The 20,414-nt window shown below is 37.1% G+C and overlaps 1 protein-coding gene across 1 annotated transcript in view; it reads right to left on the reverse strand.

The window, feature by feature from the left end:
- Positions 1–7,901: 7,901 nt before the first annotated feature.
- The window catches only part of GIPC2 (GIPC PDZ domain containing family member 2), a 33,348-nt gene continuing 20,835 nt past the window's right edge, over positions 7,902–20,414 (reverse strand). The window contains exons 3-6 of the mRNA XM_032219107.1: positions 18,568–18,748; positions 11,425–11,534; positions 10,704–10,785; positions 7,902–8,354 (exon numbers count right to left, since the gene is read on the reverse strand). Of these exons, the coding sequence (XP_032074998.1) occupies positions 8,209–8,354; positions 10,704–10,785; positions 11,425–11,534; positions 18,568–18,748 (519 nt within the window). The 3' untranslated portion in view covers positions 7,902–8,208. The remainder of the gene's footprint in view (positions 8,355–10,703; positions 10,786–11,424; positions 11,535–18,567; positions 18,749–20,414) is intronic.

Raw genomic sequence — 20,414 nt, forward strand, 5'->3', positions numbered from 1 at the left:
TAATAGAGTAAGGGATAGCCTTATTTTAGACCCTCTACTATTCAATATATTTATAAATAATTTGGATGAGGTGCTAAAAATATGACAAACAGATCTGAAAATGGAAACAAATTGGATCAATTGCAATAAAAAATATAATTTCAACAGTAACAAATGCAAAGTCCTTCACTTGAATAGAAAGAAAAAGAAAAAGCAGAGCAGATTAGACTTCAGATTAAAGGAGATTGTACTGGGAAGCAATATCTGGAAAATGGAATGTTGTTAGTGGATCATAAATTGAATATCAGCTACTAATACGATCCAGCACCCAGCCTATCTGCAAAAAAATCCTAGGCTGCATCAACAGAATTATAGAAGGCATTACTCCCCTCTATGCTGTATCAGTCAAATAATACATAGAATATTGTGTCAAGATCTGGGCACAACATTTTAAAAAGGGCATTGATAAACTAGAATATATCTTTAGTATACAGCAACCAACCAATGCTAAGGGATTTGGGAGGAAAAAATATGGGAAACAAGTAAAGGCATTAGGAATATTTGGCCTCTAAAAATTGTGGAAAGCCTTCAAATACCTAAATAGCAACCTATCAAGTGGATGATAGGTGGAAGAGATGCCACCAGCTCCCAAGACAATCATAGCTCAATAATAATTGAACAGCTATTATTATGAAATTCTGTGTGATTTTATTCAGTCAAAATCTGCTGCTTTGTAATTTAAATAAGTTGTTGCTAGTTCTGATTTCTGAAACATCTGTCTTGTTTCCTATGATATTATAGTCCCCATCTTCAAAGGAATATCAGGAAGCAAAGAATCCCTGGAAATATATACAAGACAATGCCAACTGATATCTAAGAAGTTTCTGCAACAGATAATTAAATAATTTGTATGTAGGCATTGGAAACAATGGGATAATTATCAGAAATCAGAGTGTATTTGCCAAGAACAAATCTTCCAAAACTATTTGTCAGGTTTTGATTGCATAATTTATATATTGGGGAAATTGTATAGATATATATATCTTGGTTCCTATGCAGCACTTGGCAAAATACAATCTGACATTTAGATTAACAAATTAGTTAATCATGGGCTGGATGGCATGATCACTAAACAGATATACAACTGGATCCAAAGTCATTCTTTTATCAAGTTCAACAATAATTATTCCTTTTTGCTCAGGGTATGCTCATAATATCAAATTGGATGAGATGTAAAATGTCGAGAACGAAGATGATCCTGGAACTAGAAATTAAGTCTTATAAAAAGAGCATGTAATAATTGGACATGTTTAGCCTTGGGAAAAATAGACTGAGAGATACGTCATATTTTTCAAATAATAATTTTTATTTGACAATTGAAAAATATTACCCAGCAGAAGGTCAAGATCAATTCTCCATTGTTCCAGACAGCAGACCCTAATATAATGTGTTTGGTTTACAGGAAGTTCCTAATAATTGTTCAGAGGAAAAAGACCTTCATATCAGTAAGAATAGTTGGAAAGAGTCAGGAAGTGATGAGGTTCTTTTCAACTCGATAGTAGACAGATATCTACTGGGTGATGAAGGAGATTAAGTTTGGATTCCTGCACACATTTCTGATTGGATCCAAAAGCCTGTATGGCACTAATCTAATTCAATGATGGCTATAGCTTTAAATCCCAGTTGCATTTCCTTATACCCAAATTAAATCTTGGATCAAATCAGGGTATGTTCATAAGCAATTATTAATCTTTGCTTTCTTCCAGAACATCCTAGCCTGCTATATTTTGAATGATGTAAGAGATTGAGACTGTTGCCAAACATTTATATTCCTTAGGGCCACTGATGAGCAATTTATTATCTAACTTTCATGATGCATCAAGGGCTGTTCTTCATTAATTATTGAGAAAGAAAATGGTAAGTTTTTACTTACAAATTGAATTCATGGAAACTTAAAATGTGCTTATATTAAAAAAAAAATACTGGACAATTTTTTTTTATTCTTTCCTTTATCCAGTCCATACTTAGACACTATGATCAACTCGAAATTATATATCTGCACATTGTAAACCATAATGAGATTTAGGGGATTATTTGATTCTGAATTTATGACACTTATTTAGGGAGTGGTGCTGGAACATTGGCGGCAAAGAGGAAGAAGAAAAAACCCAAGGATAAATTCTGACTGTTTAGAAATCTTATAATATAATGATAGGCAGAGTACACAGTTGTTTAGAAGTGTTACCAAATTGCCTAGCAACTGTATTAAGCTAAGGAAGCTTGTTGGGGGGGGGGGGTTCTTTTGTGTATTAAGAAAAAGCCTCACCTGTACTAGGACATAGAGTGCTATGTTAAGGAAGTGTTATTGAGTGGACAACAACTGGTCCCTTAGCAAGTGGGAAAGCTGAGCAGCAGGAAGCAGGGCTGTTGAGACCAATACAGCTTGAAGTGGCTTCCTGCTCTGTGTGAAGCCACTCTTCCTCCTCCTCCATTGTGTGGGCAAGAGGATGCAGTGGCTAACGTGGTGCTTAGATTTAGTGGTTCTGGCTGACATGACAGGTTCTCTCAGTGATATTATCTTTCTCTTTTCTAAGCATATTGCCTACCCCACCCAAAGCTAGACATATTCCCCATCCTAAACAAAAAAAAAAGGGGGGGGAGGGAACAATTTAGGTTCTTTCTTCAGTGCTGTTATGTCTATGGACATTCTCAGTCATCCAGATCATGGTTGTCTCAAAGGTGCTTTTTTCAAGAGGCAACTGGACTTGCTGGTTTTCTCTTTGAAGACGTTTTGCTTCTCACCCAAGAAGCTTCTTCAGCTCTAACTTGATGGTGGGAAATGGAAGGATTTATACTCCTTGCAGACAGCTGGATATTTGTGTTCTTTTAGTGGATCGTTAAGGTCACCTGGAGGTTTATGTTATTGTCTTATTTTCCTTCTGTTTTCTTCATTTAATATGCCAAATATTCTCCTAGTTTGTTTGCATTTTCAAAATGATCTTTAAATACTTAAAATGTAAAAAAAAAATGTTTTACCTGGACATTTAATAGTTCCATTATTAGTGCATCTTCATTTCCATCCAGTTTAAACTCTAAATCTTAGAATCCTGTTTCGAGACCAGCTCTAGGTACTCTACCTGAGAGAAAGCCTTCTTAGTAGTGTTACCTAATTGTGGGTCATCCTTCCCCAACAGTCTTTACAATAATTTGGCTGTAGATAAAGATCTTTAATTCTCTGGAGATTATTAAAACTCATATTAAAACTTCAGGTATAATTCAGGCAGCCATATCATTATTCAGCTCATAATCTCTAGTTTTGTTTTGTTGTGGTTTGCTGTTGACTTTAATTTTTGCCCCTGCTTTGTAAACTGCTTACAGAACACTATTGAGTAGCCTACATAAATACCATCAATATATTTTCAGATTAACAGTTAGAATTTGTTATAAAATTGTTCACTTTTTTTGCAAAATGGAGACCATGTTTATTGAAAAGAAAGGTGATCCTATAGTTAAGATGTCTCTGAGAAGAGTAGATTTTCAAAACCAACAAATACACAACAAATAGTTTTATTTAGTTTTCAGGGATAACAAAAGTTTATACATAGAACCCTATAACAAAATCATGAAGTAGGCAACCTATTCAGAGAAGTCGCTTCCGCAATAGTACTGCGAAACAATAAGCCTGTGACTTAAACTGACCAGAACAACTTCATGATTTCTTTTATATTTCTTCCACTTTAGGCTTACTGAAAGCATTTACTTTTTAAATATTTCAGTGATTATAAGCTGTTTTAAAGGTATGTTCCAGTAAATGGGGGGGGGGGGGTTGCCTGGGTGACTTGGAGATAGGATTTTTGCAATGAAACTTTTCCTACGTTCACTTTATCCAGTTCTGCTACTGATTTGCAATTCCTGGATACATTTGGCAGAAATATTTTTCCACTTCTGAAGGTTTAATTTTGTTATGCTTTTATATCTTGGAATTGTGTTTTTCATTTATTACACTCTTATGATCTCCTCTTGCATTTTCCAGATTGAAAAAAAGAGGGCGCTGTTGCCTTTTATCTGTTTCTTGCAAGTTTATGTAACAGTCACTGCTTTATTAAAAAGTCTATTAAACTTTTGCTCATGAGCCATTTTGTTTTCTGTGTATGTCATTTTGGCTTGTAGAACAGATGGAAGGCATTATATATATTTAAAAAAATAGAAAATAAATCATTTTGTCCGGTAAGCAAAAGTTTAATAGACGCTGGATTTCCCTTATATGCATGCTGTTTTAGCTTATCAAACTATTTTCCCTCTCTGACCAAAAGCATAATTATGTTCACTTTTTTATATGTATTGTTGTGTCCTAGAGATTTTACGATGTGTTTTGTAAATAATCCTAGAGAGAAAGTATAATATATTTTCCTCAACCCTTAGAAGAAAAACAATATATATATATTTTCCTTTGCTCTTCTCTAAAATCAGTTTCAAAAGGTTTTTTGAAATATTATCCCATACAAAACATCCATTTCAGCGCATTTATTAATGGCCAGAACTCATTATATCAGAAAAGGTTAATATTGTGTGTATAACAGGTCTCCTAAGGGTTTTTATTGCAAAAGACAAATATGGTTAACCTTTTTATTTATTTATTACTTCCCACTTTCTTGATTGCTTGGCTGCTTTTTCTTCCTTGAAGGATGAAAAGCACTCCGGAGAAGAAAAACAAAATAGCTTTGTAAACATTAATAAATAGAGTAATTTAATATAACAGAATAGAATGTAAAAATATCGGAGGCTGAAAGATTGTCAATATTATGTGTGAGCAATGATTACAGAAATAGTTTAAAGAGAGAAACTAACTTTATGGCAGGCCTGCTTGGAGGATTTTTGGAGCTTAAGGCCACACACATGGTTAAAGTGCCACAGAAAAATATGATTGCATGTGCTTTGCACATACATACCTGTATGATGAGACTTGAAGAAAGTGACCATAGATTAACAAATTTTTAAACAAATTCAAAACCTAGCAGTCTGAAGTACCCTTTTAGAATTAAATCTAAAATGCTGCATGGCTCAAAAATGCATGGCTCAAAAATAATGTAATAAGTTATACTACAGACCATCCATATCCAAAGAATAAAACATATCACAATACATTGATCCTTTGATACTCAAATTGCTTTAAAACTCTTCACATTTGGTATCAACACATTTTGATGTGAAAATTTTGTCCTAGCACAAACTTGTTGGTGTTGGCTGCCTCGTGATTCACTACATTATTTCTTATGAGAAAAATGTGTTTCGTACTCATCATTTTTGGTACTTGTTGCACCTCCTGGAACCAATTAACAATGAGTACTAAGGTACCACTGTATATAGCACTTGGGTCCAATTCAGAGGTGGGTTCCTACCAGTTCGCACCTATTCAGTAGAACCGGTTCGTCAAATCTACTGAACCGGTTAGAAGAGGTTCCACCAGTGGACCCGGAGAGCAGGCCACACCTACAGAAGAGGTTCCAAAATTTTTTGAAACCACCACTGGTCCTTGGATATGATTATTCTACACTATCATGCTCATATTTATCTTATATCAGTGCCTCTGTGAAAGGTAAGGATGACTACTGCGTTTGTGGTGCAATCAGAACATTGCGTGTGTTGAAGTTGTTTTAATGCAAACCAAAGATGCCTTTTAAAAAACAAGTTTACATCATATTCTTATGCATGCCAGTGCTGTGTGTGAGGTAATTTAAGGTGGTTCTGACAAGTGTCGTCGGCATCTTCATATCCGGTCACATGGGCAGCAAGCCACTCCCATCCGGTCACATGGGCAGCAAGCCACTCCCACAAAGGAGGCCACACCCACCGAGTAGGTTCCAACAATTTTTGAAACCCACCACTGGTCCAATTGGTGCATAGATGTGTTTCTGTAGCTTAAATTCTACTTTCTTGTGTTTTATAAATTCCACCTGGATGTATAGTTACTTAGAATCAAGGCAACTTTTTTTTCTTCATTTCTAAGTATTAAATGACACAGCCCATAGGATGAAAGTTATCACTACCACCAGGGACTTCTAGGCTATCTTCTCATTAACCCATGTGTGAGAAGGATAGGCTTCTCACATACTTTTTCAGGCACATTAAAAGGAAATAAATCAAATAAATTATATGTAAACACCTCCTGGCCCAGCTGCATTGTGGTATGTGGTTAAGGGAATCACCCAACATCCATAGTCCTAATGACACAATTGAAATGTTATCCTTTATGTTAGATGTATTAGTACGTCTTTCTTTTTAAGAAATCTGTTACCAGACTTGGGGAAAGGGAAGGGAAGGTTTGTGGAAGATAAGCTATACGACAGCTGTTTGGGTTTGTGTGCTTTGTAGGTTTACATCAGCAGTTTCAGTGATAAAAAAATATTCACAACACACAGTGAGCAGCAAAATGAGCCTTTTAAGACTCACTCTCGATAGCAAATTACTTTTCATGTTTCATTTAATAATGCCCATTTTGGTTGTAGAGAGAGAGAGAAAGAGATGATAGATACATAGATGATAGATAGACAGAAAGACAAGCAGGCAGGAAGGAAGATAGATAAGTAGACAGACAGATAGATGATAAATAGAATTAATCTGAAATTATTACAAAGTTATTTCTGAACTCAAGAAAGGAAACAACATTTTTGAGAAAATATTTTATTTACTTAACGGTCAGGTATAAAGAAATTTGTAAAAATGTAGTACAAGTATGTTCAAAGTATTTTACTCTAATGACGTATTTGATGGGTTGCGAAACAAGCTTCACTCTTGTGAGACTCAGCTCAACATTTGTAACTTCTTCCAGACCAACCCCGGGGAAAAAAGTTTTTTTTTTTTTGGTGCTTTTTGAAAAGCACAATCAAAACCTACCTGATTCATAATTAGAATCAGAATGAAAAAATAAGTATTTTATTTTAATAGGGAGTAAGAATTTAATAGTATAATACAGAACAAAGTGTCACCTGTGTGTGTGTGTGATATATATCTAAATAATGTATATGAGAGAAAGAGACAAGAATTCAAACTGGCAGCCTGTTCTCATTTAAATAGGTGTTCTACATCAATGTCAATTCCAACTACTGTAGTTTAAAGCAAAATGATTAAAATAGTATCCTAACTTTACATCAGATCTACTGAAATGTAACATTACAGTGATCTTGCCATTAAATTCTTCTGTAAATACATTTGGCAACAAACCAATTAGGACAAGAACAGGAGAAAGAAAAATAATTTTCTTGAGGATAACTTTGGAAATAGCTTTAATAAGTATCCATCCCTATTTCTGATACTGTTCTATTATATTAGAGGTTCCAACTTTAGTAAGGTCTATATATACATATATAGGAAAGTCCACTGGAAATATCAGTATTATCTTTATGTTCTCTTGACAAATGTGGAGGTTTCATGGAATGTAGGAACTGGTTCATAGTTTAAAGCAGTAAATCATAGGTGGAGGTTTTTTTGTTTGATATGGGTTGATTTTTGATACCTTCAAGATATCTTTTGATCCTGGCAAATGTCTGGACAAATCCATGCAGGGTTTCTTGGCAAGGTTTTTTTGAAAGTGTTTTGCCATTGCCATCTATCTAGGATTGACAGATTTTGTTTGATAAATTTATATGGCCATCTAACTCACACACAGCTACCAAGCTGGCTTTGTGAACTGCAGTACAAAATTCTGTTCACTTCTCGGACATTGGACAAACTTTAACCTCTCTTTGATGCTATTAGTTCCAAATTTAAAACAATTTTAAAAAGTACATTTTATTCCATGCAGCTAGTTAGTCATTTTGTATGTCTGTATGTCTGTATGTCTTACAACCATTTCTTTAGTGAACATCCGAAGTTACGATACTGAAAAAATGACTTATGACCATTTTTTCACACTTTTCACCATTGCATTATCCCCATGGTCACATGATCAAAATATGGGTGCTTGGCAACTGGCAGGTATGTGCATACGCAGAGAAAGAACTTGAATTTTGCTCGGCGAAGATTCCAAGTGAGTATGTTAAATTAACTGCAATATTGGGCTAAAAGCTTTGCACTAGTGCTACATTCATTTAATTTGGTCAGGTTTATACATTTTAAATAGGTCATTTTAGAATATTTGGGTCATAACCCATGCCATATACATGACTACGCATGTGATGTGTCCACACAGCTCACACAGTACTGTAATAAAATTAATGCCTCTCATTAAAATCACCCTTTCAAAGTATCACCTATAGCTCCCCATACATCAAAGACAAATTCATCTGGAAATGCAAAATCTCCCAAAGCTTCATCAAGAGCTACAGCAAATTCATCTGGATTGTTCTTGCCTTTTCCGGCTTCTACCATAGTTGCAGCTAAAACAAGACAGAGAAAGAGAGGGGAAATAATTATTTTTGTAGGCACATCAATATGAATTGTAGTAGTTGAATTTTATACAAACAAGCTTGGAATAATTGCATTTTATTTTAGAAAAGTATATTAAAAAGCAAAACATTTGTAAACTTCCTTAATTAATTAGGAAAGGAAAGTTTAATTTAAATATATATATCTATAGAATGTATTTAAGGCAAGGGGAACTAATCCTCTATGGAATTATTATTTTCTTAAGGATTAAAAATTCAGCCCCACTTAGGAGAAATATCACCATCAATTTCAGTTGGAAGATAACAAAACTTGAGAACACAAGTGTGAATTTGCTTCCTGCTATAGGTCTATCATCTTCCATGCAGAGGAGACCACCAGACTAGGGCTAAAATTGTGTGGTTGCAGTTGGCAGTGCCTTCTGTTTGATTCTTCAAGAATCAAATTCAGATCCTCTTTCAATCATAGCTTGAATATCATGAATATCATTATTACTTAGTGTTATCTAATTTACAAGCTTACTCCGGTAAACAAGGGACAAGAGAAACAAGAGGAACAGCAATATTTAAGGAGTCTTCTTCGTTTTTGCAGTCCCCACAATACCCATAAACCTCCCACTAGAGAACTGGGGCTTTCCTGGAACTTTGTTTTTTGAATAAGGACTGTTTCCCATTGCATGTTATAATGGAGTCAAAGGGGAAAGGAGACAGAATAAAGACTAATTTGTTTTAATTTAATTTAACTTTCAGAAATATAATGGTATATTTTATATTCTAATAATACTTAAGAGTTTTCTTAGAAGCAAATGTCTTTGACACCAAAAGGTGAGTCTGACCGTAAATGTTATTGGAACTGAAAACCTAAACACTGTAGTAAGGTTTTCTAATCAAAGTCATTTATTAACAACAGTGAAGTATTAATTATCACCATTGTCTTTATTATTAAAAAATTGTTTTGTTATCATGCTCTTTCTCATCACATTGTGAAATTCTCTGATTGTTTTAACAAACAATATTATTTCAGTATTACAGTACACCAATATGGAACAGTCAGATACTGGCCTCTAATGGCTGTTAAGAAGAACTACTAGAAATTACAAATCCCTATTACATATTTGGCTTTTTAAATTAAATGCATATTTCATAATAAATATATCTATAATTACTCCAAATAAAAATCTATTGACAATTATGTCTGATTATTTTTACAATTGTGGTAAGGCATCACATAACAACTGATATTATGTTAAATAATATATCTGATATAGCTATTTATAATTAGGGGGGGTCTAAGAGTTTATAACTATGCTTTACATAGAGAGAGGATTTACTTATAATTGTTAAAGGTTCTTAATTATAACACTGTAATTTTGTTGCTTAAATTTATATGCCTTATCTGTGCAGAGATGATTGCACAGATATACAACAAAATACATTGAACAATTGGTGTATGATTGCCCTGTGGCAAGAAATAATCTTCAGAATTACAATCATATACATACACACAGAGATTGAAAAAGAAGAAAGGAAGAGACAGAATTTGATCTTAATGTTTAATGATAGGCAACATATATGCTTCAAATTGCCAATAGAATTCAGGTTATTGGGAGGGGAATGTATGCCTACAGTTCATAATCATTTGTTTGAAATGAAGCTCCATTAAACTGAATGAGGCTTATTTCCAAGCAGATATACACACAATTGCCTTAATAGCCTAACACATCGCTAAACAGGAGTTTATGCTTTTAGGCCAATCATAACAATCAACCTTTCTAGTCAAGCATGCAGTCTGATACATTAAGATCTGTGCTTTACTACTCCAAGTAGTATAATGAGAATCCTAATATATCAGGCTGACATAAATAGATAAGGGGTACAAGTTTCAATACTGTACAACACTATTTTGCACACATGAGGTCAGATACAGCAATCTAAACTCTTCATGAAAAAAGTTTTTCATTTCAGAATCATCCTTTGCTGGCTTGAAAGTGCTTATCTTCAATTGTTTAGAATACGTTTCTTTTGTTTTAGAACCAGCACTGTGAGCAAATATTGTAATCCTGTTGTCATATCTTATATGTTAAAGTGGGTGTCAAATGATTTTACAGGATTCCGAAAGTATTAAGATGTTTTGGGTATCTATCACATCTTAGTAGTTTAGAAATTATATGTTAAATCATTTGTCATAATACAAAATATTTTAAATTCAAGTTAAAGCTACTATTTTGGCTGGCAAAAAAAGAAATAATATTTTATGCAGTATCACATTCAGAATATGTCTATATTGAAGTTCTAGCAGCCCCAGCAGAACTAGAAAGGAAAGTTTGTTACCTAAATACTGACCTAGTTCAAGATCTCTTATTCCCATATACATTTCCAGAAGATCATCCACTTTTTTGGTAGCCTTTTCTTCAACATCTGAAAGCTTTACCAAAAGGAAGAAACAAATATAAACCATGCAATGAGTAATGCAAAACAGATTAATTATAATATTTAAAAATTTTCAGTATCTTGCAATACAGTTATATCAATATTGATTCCAAACTAATTACTACTAAACCAGCTTTACTCAATCTGGCCAATTTAAAGATATATAAACATCAATCCCAAGAATTCTTTGTAAATGGTCATGCTGGCTGGGGAATTCTGGAGGTTGAAATCCACATACTTCGATGTGGCCCAAGTTGGAAAACGTTACACTAAGCTAATTGCATATTTTTTTAAAAAATGGTATTATTTATTCCAAGTCCCAAGCCTTGGGGACAGGATGTTTGTGATGTCCCCCTTCCCTTTTGAATGATTTATGGTTGTTGTCTTGCTCTCCAGTCAGCTGTTTGTGTTTCTTTTATCATGGATTTTTTTAAATCTGTAAACTGCCCATAGCCAGGAGGCAGTAACCTGAGCAATGCATGAGCGAACCGAACCGGGAGTAAAACTGAGAGCAACCCACCTCTGGCAGAGAGGGCTCTGTGTGCCATAGGTCCACCATCACAGGTTTAAGGGCTTCATCCAAACAAAACAAAAATTTGCCTTCAGGAGAAAGATTTATGAATTAAAAACTCACCATTTCTTCTACTGTAGCAGAACCTTTGGCTCTTAGTCGAAGAGTCTCTCTTCCTCGGCAGATTTTTTCTTCTGCAAAATTTCCACTTTTTGACCTTGGCTCGATAATTTCTGCAATAGATATATGTTTCCCTAATTCCAATTCAACTCCAAATATAGTTATTCTTCTTTTCAAGATGAACAACATTGTTGGAATTCATTCTGGATGTTTGCGTGCAGGACAGCTTCGGCTGTCTGAAACACACATACACAGGGATGCAAAAACATTGCCTAACGGTCATAACTCACTATGCAGCCTAATGTAACAAGAACTGTGTGAGCCAGCCTACTCCCACACATGCCCTATGCTGTGCTATAGCTTTCTGTTTCCTCTCTCCCCCTCCCAATGCCATGCAGCTTGAAATCTTCTGTTCCCCCTTTGCCCCCCTTTGCCCACCCTTTGCCATGATGTGACTTTCTATTGGTTTATTTCTGGAATGCTGTGAACTTTTCATTAGCTTACTTGTGCCATGTGTGATTATGACGCTGTAACTAACTTTTTCTAATAAAAGAGCCCTTCGAGGATCCTTCGAGGCTTTTGCTCATCCCAAGGAATTTCGTCTGGTGTTTTCCTTTTGATTAGGCAAGGACACATGAGCAGCCCACCAGTGTGGCGAACAACGCCGCAACTGGTGACCCCCGACGTGATCTTGCTGATCAAGCACATCGTCTCATTTGGCACCCCCATTGCTTACCGGCGAAGGAACGCCCCTTGCATACCAGGACCGGCCGTCGCAGACGGAGCATCCTCCCAATCGTGAGTTATGGGGGCAGAATTCTCTAAGCCTCAGGTTGCGCACCTCCAAGAACTTAGAGAATTGGCCAAAACCTCAATATTAATCTTAAAAAACAATGGGAACTTTCTCCCCATCCCTTCGAAAAAAGACCTTACTGACCTTCTCAGGTATATTTATCAAAATTGTCCCACATATCCTGATAAGGGCTCAATTCGGATAGCCACTTGGGAAAAATTAGGGAAGTATTTCCATGACCCTCCAAGGGCACTAGGGAAAATACTTTCCACTTGGCGGATCGTCATGGAGTGTTTAAAAGTTCATGAAAAAGCCGTGATGGGGGGACCAGACACCCCCCCGCCATATTTGGAAACCTTTTCACTAAATTCACACTCTGAATCCAAAGCTTTCTCTTCCCTTGTATGCATGCCTTTGTCACCCTCAGCCTTTGAAGCTCCTCGGTATTACATTCCTTTAAAGGACGCTTCTGCCTGCTTTCCTACCTGACTCACTGTCGGGAAACTAATCCTGGCATTCAGCCAGCCACATATAAAAGGCTGCTTCTTATCTTCCTTCTTATTTCAATCTTTTGGCAAGTGAATTTGCCTGGCTCTTCTTACTTTCTTCCGGTCATCCCGGCTACCCCTCTTTCATTACCCCCTATGATGCCTCTATTAGTCTTTCCTCATCGTAATTTCATGTCTCAAGGAGTTCTTGCTACTCCCTTTCTTACTGACTCTTCTGATTTCTTTTCTGTTGCTTTGATGACATTTTCCTGCCTGAAGCACCTGAATCTTTTTCACAGATGTTTCACAGAGGAATTGATTCATAGGATCTGAATTGGAATGGAGAAAAATGGTTTTGTGCGTGCGTGAGTGTGTGTGGGTGTGTTTGAGGGAGCGAGGGCTCCAGTAAGGAAATTAGGAAAGTAGGTAAATTATTGCAAACATGATTAATCGAAGATAAATATGGGGACAGGTTGGGAAGTAGAGAGTAAAGAGAAAGTGGCGAAAGAGTGGAAGAGAGGAAGAAAGAAAAAGAGTGAAAGAGACAGAAAGAGACAAAGAGGAGAGAGAAGGAGAAAGTGACAGAAGAATGGAAGAGAGAGAAAGAGAAAGTGAACAAAGAGATAGAGGATGAGAGAGACAGAGAGAGAAGAGAGGAAGAGGAAAGAGATATCCCACAGCCCTTACAATACCCCAGTGTTTGTTATCAGAACAAAAAGTGCAGGAACAGTTTTCAAAAAGGACACATTGAGCCCTCCCTGAGTCCCTATAACACTCCTGTGTTTGTTATAAAAAAGAAATCTGGTAAATGGCGTTTTTTGCATGATTTGAGGGCTGTTAATAAAATTCTCCAGCCCATGCACCTCCTGACCTTAGATTGGCTCTTTTGAAAACTGTTCCCCTGCAATGGCACACTCCATATTCCCCCCTCCCACTTCCTCAGGCCATGACTATTTTTGCTGACGGAAGCAAAACCTATGGTGCTTGTGCTTGGCAGGAGAATGGTCGGTGGTGTACAAAAATTACTCCCCCGCAGACTTCCGCTCAGCGTGCGGAGCTTGCTGCCTCTATTTTGGCTTTTTCCACTTTTCCAAATAAACCCTTTAACTTGATTTTGGATAGCCTCTATGTAACTCAGATTGTGAAATCAATCTATGAGGCCTATCTTTCTCCCTGATTGGAACTACAATTACTCTCACTTTTCTTATTTCTGCAAAAGTTAATTTCTGCTATCACACCTTGGGATAGCCACTCTTACTTTCATCAGAACAGAAAAGCGCTCATAAAACAATTTGGCCTTGCGTCGGCAGGGGCATCAGCAATCAATGCCCCATTGTAGTCGACAATCTCATTCCCTCCCTATGGGAGTTAATCCCAGAGGGACAGAATGTTGCCAAATTTGGCAAATGGATGTGTGACTCAATATCCATCCTTTGCTCCTTGAAAGTATCTACATGTAATCATAGATACATTCTCTGGCTTCTTGTTTGCTACCCCACAAAGGGGAGAAGCCACAAAACATGTTATCAACCACTGCATTCGAACCTTCGCATCGCTGGGACGCCCAAAAGAGATAAAAACAGACAATGGGCCCGCTTATACCAGTGCAGCATTTGCTGCTTTTTGCAACCAATGGGACATTGTGCACAAATTCGGCATTCCATATAACAGCCAAGGACAGGCAATGGTTGAGCGCGCTAATCAGACTCTTAAGCATGCCCTTGATCGCTACATTGAAACACAGGGGAAAGCACCCCCTAGCCTCCCAGCTTTGCAAAACATTCTTAATCTTTGTCTCTATACATTAAACTTTTTAAATCTCACCGGTCAGCCGCCTTCCTCAGCAGCAACTCGTCATTTCGCAGCTCCACCTTCTGCTGACACTCTTCGACCACCTGTCTACTATCGCTGCTTGCCTGACCTGACGTGGCGAGGACCTGCTGACCTGATTACCTGGGGAAGGGGCTATGCTGCCATCCAACTGAAAGACAAGGTTCTTTGGATCCCAGGACGGCACATAAGACCATATTTGCCAAAACCACCTACACAACCACCTACACAAACACAGAAGCCGCCTGACCATGACCAACCAGCAGGAACCACAGCTTGAGGCTGTCTCTGTCTCTGACCTGGAGAACAGGGCAGAGCACCCTCCACCTTCCAATCCCCCGGAGGAAGTTTCCAAGCCTTTGGACTGCAGACCATTTTCACATCACATGATTATCTTTGCTTTATTGATGGTCATTTTGTTTTTGCTTATCTGGGTTGGGGAATGTCAGGCAGTTCCTGCTGGGGCAAAGGATGTCTCCACCCCACATCATCGGCCCAAACGCACAATGGATTGGCATGTAAATGAGTTTCATCTTCTTATACATAACCTTACCCGTATTAACAATCTGTCTGATTGCTGGGTTTGTACGCACGGCCCTGCCTCTAACATGCAGGGCTGGCCCATTCTAGCCTCTGGAACTTTAAACCTCACAGGCTGGAATGTTACTGTACTATATTCCACAAAAAGTAATCGTGCACATACTATCTACGATTCTGCCCAGTATATTTTGACACATCGGGTTTTACCCCCTCTTGCCCCCATCTGCATTACATGGTGGAATGTCTCGCATGAAGGTTATGAAGCAGTAACTATTGGTGGTATCACCAAGCAAATCCCTTTGCCCCGCTTTTCTGTTGGGGATTATCCCCACTGCAATGCTACTTTCAAAATTACAGAAACTGGCTACGATTGTTCACACTTATCATTACCTGAGCATTTTAAGTGTAGAAAAGAAGATAGTATAGTCATAGATTTATTCTCTAACAGGAGAGGGATGGTTGCCTTTAACAGAATACAGGAACAAATCTGGGGCCATCATGGGTATTATTTGTATGGGTTACCACCTGGCCTGTACTGGCTTTGTGGTCATTGGGCTGGGAAGGTGTTGCCCCCTGTATGGAATGGTACTTGCACTATTGGAACTCTGGCACCTGCCGGAATCTCAGCACATCCCATGTCTCAACCCGATAGTGCCTGGGAGAAACAATTTGGGTGGGCCAGACAAAAGAAAGCAATCAATCCAGCTTTAGGTTATGATCCTGACAATACCTATCTGACAGAAGGTGAAAGATTTATTGCTATAGCCCTACCACTCTTGGGTGTCGCATGGAACGTTAAACAACTGCGTATCTTATCTGCTCAAATGGAAACCCTAGCTAACACCACGATATTTGGGCTACAAGCCCTGCAGGCAGAAGTTGACTCTTTAGCTGGAATTTTAACTCAACATAGATTAGCTTTGGATTACTTGTTAAGCAAGGAAGGAGGCCTATGTGTTTGGTTGAATGCTACCTGTTGTCATTATTTGAACCAGTCCGGAGAAATTGAAACCAGTGTGGAAAAATTACATGATATTGTTCAAACAGTTAGACAGACATATAAGGCCTCGGACTCCTTGTGGGATTGGCTGACCTCTTGGCTACCTAATTTTAGCTGGTTGGGAAATACTGTCAAGACCATTATAACCCTTGTTGCTTTGCTGATACTGTTGTGCTGCTGTATTCAATGTGTACCCTCTTTATTTGCAATGTGCAAGAATATACTCTCTAGCTTGGCTCCACAGAAGAAAATTCACATTGTCAACCACATGGAGTTACATGAACAGTCAACCCCTTTCATGGGGAAAGATCCCTTCCGCATGCCCAGCGATGAAGAGGGAGACGCTGCTTTTTAAAACAAAAACAGAGGAGATGTTGGAATTCATTCTGGATGTTTGCGTGCAGGACAGCTTCGGCTGTCTGAAACACACATACACAGGGATGCAAAAACATTGCCTAACGGTCATAACTCACTATGCAGCCTAATGTAACAAGAACTGTGTGAGCCAGCCTACTCCCACACATGCCCTATGCTGTGCTATAGCTTTCTGTTTCCTCTCTCCCCCTCCCAATGCCATGCAGCTTGAAATCTTCTGTTCCCCCTTTGCCCCCCTTTGCCCACCCTTTGCCATGATGTGACTTTCTATTGGTTTATTTCTGGAATGCTGTGAACTTTTCATTAGCTTACTTGTGCCATGTGTGATTATGACGCTGTAACTAACTTTTTCTAATAAAAGAGCCCTTCGAGGATCCTTCGAGGCTTTTGCTCATCCCAAGGAATTTCGTCTGGTGTTTTCCTTTTGATTAGGCAAGGACACATGAGCAGCCCACCAGTGTGGCGAACAACGCCGCACAACATCAAACCCAAATGTATGGTTCATAGGATGAAGTTGGCAATCTATTAATTCAACTCAGAACTGGATTTAATCTGAAGATTACTTTAGAAGAATCATTAAAACTTTTTCATAGAGCCAAGATCCACACATTTTATAAATTGGTAGATTGGGAAATTTATGTTTCAATCAACAATGACTAGCTTACAGTAATTAAAAAAAACATTCTGCTTATTAAGTCGTCTATCTCACTTATAACTGCTTAAATAACTGTCCTAATATCTAACTAAACTTTTCAAGGATATCAAAGAGTCAGTAAGTCCAATGCGTATGATTTCATCACACCTGTTGTTAGCGAATAGCAATTTAATTTCAATGTGCTATTTCAGTGATGGCGAACCTGAGTGCTACTGAGTGCCAAAAAGGTAGCGCAGAAACACCGTGTGTGCATGCTCATCAGGGCCATGTGTCAGAAAAGCCAAACTTCTTGGTTCTCGTGCACATGCATGCCCGACTATCAGCTAGCCGGCGCATATGCGCAGGCTGGTTTTCAGCACTGCCACACGGGCGAAGGGATTGCGCTCCGGAAAAGCCAAACTTCTGGGTTCTGATGTGCATGCACATGCAACAATCAGCTGGCCAATGCGCATGTGCACACCGGTTTTCAGCACTACCGCATGCGCAGACAGCTGATCGTTGTGTGAGCATGCATGCCAGAAACCTGGAAGACAAACAGAGAAGGCCACATGTTCCAGGCAACATGTCTTCGCGTGCCACTTTGGGCATGCGTGTCATAGGTTTGTCATCATGGTGCTACTTCATCATACTATATAGCCTTTGGCTTGAAAATCTACCCCAAAAAATTAATTGGCAAAGACAAACTATTGGAGATGCAGCTGCAATTCTTGTTGACCTCTCCTCTTAATTTTGTGCTTCCACAAAATGTAAGATGTGCTTCCAGATGTAAGACTGGCCAATTAACTAAACATCACTAAAATTCTCACCCAGCAATGTTTAGACAACAAAATAGTTGTCATAGCAAAGAAATGCTTCTATTTCCTGAAAAAAAATAGATGCTGCTCCATTCAAAAATAAGAATCTCATTTCCCACATTGTCTAAAGTATATTTTTATATTTACTGAAAATTTGAAGTTTCTGCAACTCAGATCAAGTATGGCTGTGTAATTGAATATTAACCAAATTACAACAAAAAGGTAAACAGTGAATCTTTCAATTCTCCTTAAAGGGCACTAAAGATATACCTAGTGGGGATTGATTGAAGTAGATTTGCATATCTGAAAAACCATTACCAAGAGGGTAATGAAAGAAGATAAATTTGAAAGCACATTGCTTTCAATATTTTGTTTAATTTCTGTCTTTATTTTAAATCAGGCTGCCCAACAAAATTAAAATTTGATATATCCCATGAATCATGCTGGACTTGATAACCCCTTTTTGTATGCGCCAGAAAAAAATAAAGTTTTTGAGCTTTGTACAAAGTTGCCTGCATAATAATTAGTGTAATAGAGTTCAAGTATGGAAAGACATATTTAAACCTTATGATTAAGTAGCTTAATTGTGATGATCATTGAGAATAGTTTTACTCTATTGCAATAAGATTATCAGTACAAATATAATGTTTTGGTGGATATATTCCACTCACCAAATGATTTCATAGGTTCTATCAGTTTTAATGTAAATGTCTGGCCCTTCTTCAAGTCCTTTAAATTCTTAGCAACTTCATAATGACGATAGGCTGCTACATTTTTTCCATTTATAGATTCTATGTGGTCACCAACACATATCACTTTTATTTGGTCAATAAGACTTCCTGCTTTAATTCTCTGCAGACAAAAACAATTGCGCATATATTATGATGAATGGAAAAAAATAGTCTGGTTCAGGAAATTATGAACTACAAATATGAACATGAACAGTCTCTCATTTTTAGCCAAGATCCATCTATCCAAAATCTAATGGGAGATTATCAAGAGAAGAGATTTTCATTCTCTTTATATATCCAGGAAATTAAGAAGATAGTAGTCTCCTGTGTCCATCACCTTTTCACTAACCTTCTCTAGTCTGCTCTTACTGCCTTGAAGAAATTTTCAGGAGATTTGGGGTGTCATTAGAAAGAAGGGCAGGAAAAACTCAAATGATGAAACATATAGTTATAGTTAACATCTGCAAAACATACAAGGCAGTTCAGAATTTATACTTAACAATCCATATTCCATCATTTCAAACAGCTAAATAAATGTACAGCACTTATCAAGATCTTATGTGAAGGCCTTGCTTTCAGTTCTTCTGCATTTGAGAACTTTAGAAAAGAAATACTGATTTGCCTCCATCTTCAAAATTTTGGTTTTTTTAACCGTATCTTTTACAATGAATGTTAACAATTTCCTTTGACTTTATGTAAGTTACTTCTGAGGATCAGAGAATATAATCTAATTTTCATTCTTCCTCAAAGATAAAAATTGCCATAGGAAGATTGTAATCATATAAATCTTATCAAAGCCAAAATTCTGGAATAATGAGTTAATTCACCCTGTTTTGTTTTTCTGATCTACAAATACACATGCACTATATCTGAGCAAATTGTAAATTATTAGAAAAAAATGAGATTTTTTAAAAAAAGTATTAATCTATAAAGCTTGGAGATATGTGATTGACAGGGAGATTTTTCCAGCCCTTATCAACTTCCCTCTCTATCCAAAGGAAGGTGTTTGGAATGTTTGGAATGTTTATTATAATTTATAGGCTGCCCTTTTCCCTGAGGGGACTCAGGGCGGCTTACAAAACACGGGGAAGGGGGTACAAAGACAAAAAAAAAAAATAAGACAATACATAATATTAAAAATAGAGCACAACATTCATTCAGGTGGCCAGGACAGGGAAGAATTTGCTCAGAGGAAAAACTGACAGCAAAATATAACTGACATGAACAAATAGTGGTGAAAAAAATGTATGGTATATAACAGTTATTATGCAATAAAGAAAAAAGTATGCTGCCTCTCCCTCATCTCCCTTCTGAGTAAGCTATCATACGTTTTTGTAGGAATTATGGGCTTAGTTTATGTAGATATGCATAATGTCCGCATGATCAATGTTTTTTTAAGGACAATTAAAAATGATAATAATAGAATAAGGATCAAATGCATACAAAATACAGCATACAGTGTCTTTCATAACTGAAATGTTCAGTTTTAAAAAAGAAATGGTTCGGTCAGATATTCCTTCTTCTCTAAGTGTTCACTCAAGGAATAATATCAGTATTAGGCTTTCAAACCATTCGCTTTAGGAGTTACTCAACACAGTTTCAATGCTACCACCATAAATTAATAAAATAATTGATATTCTGTTCATGTTTCTCATACAGGCAGTCCTTGACTTACAACAGTTCATTTAGTGACCGTTCAAAGTTATAACAGCACTGAAAAAAATGACATGACCATTTTTCACACTTATGACTGCTGCAGGATTCCCCATGGTCATGTGCATTACATT

This window comes from Thamnophis elegans, chromosome 5, assembly GCF_009769535.1.
Source record: "Thamnophis elegans isolate rThaEle1 chromosome 5, rThaEle1.pri, whole genome shotgun sequence".
Classification (NCBI taxonomy): domain Eukaryota; kingdom Metazoa; phylum Chordata; class Lepidosauria; order Squamata; family Colubridae; genus Thamnophis; species Thamnophis elegans.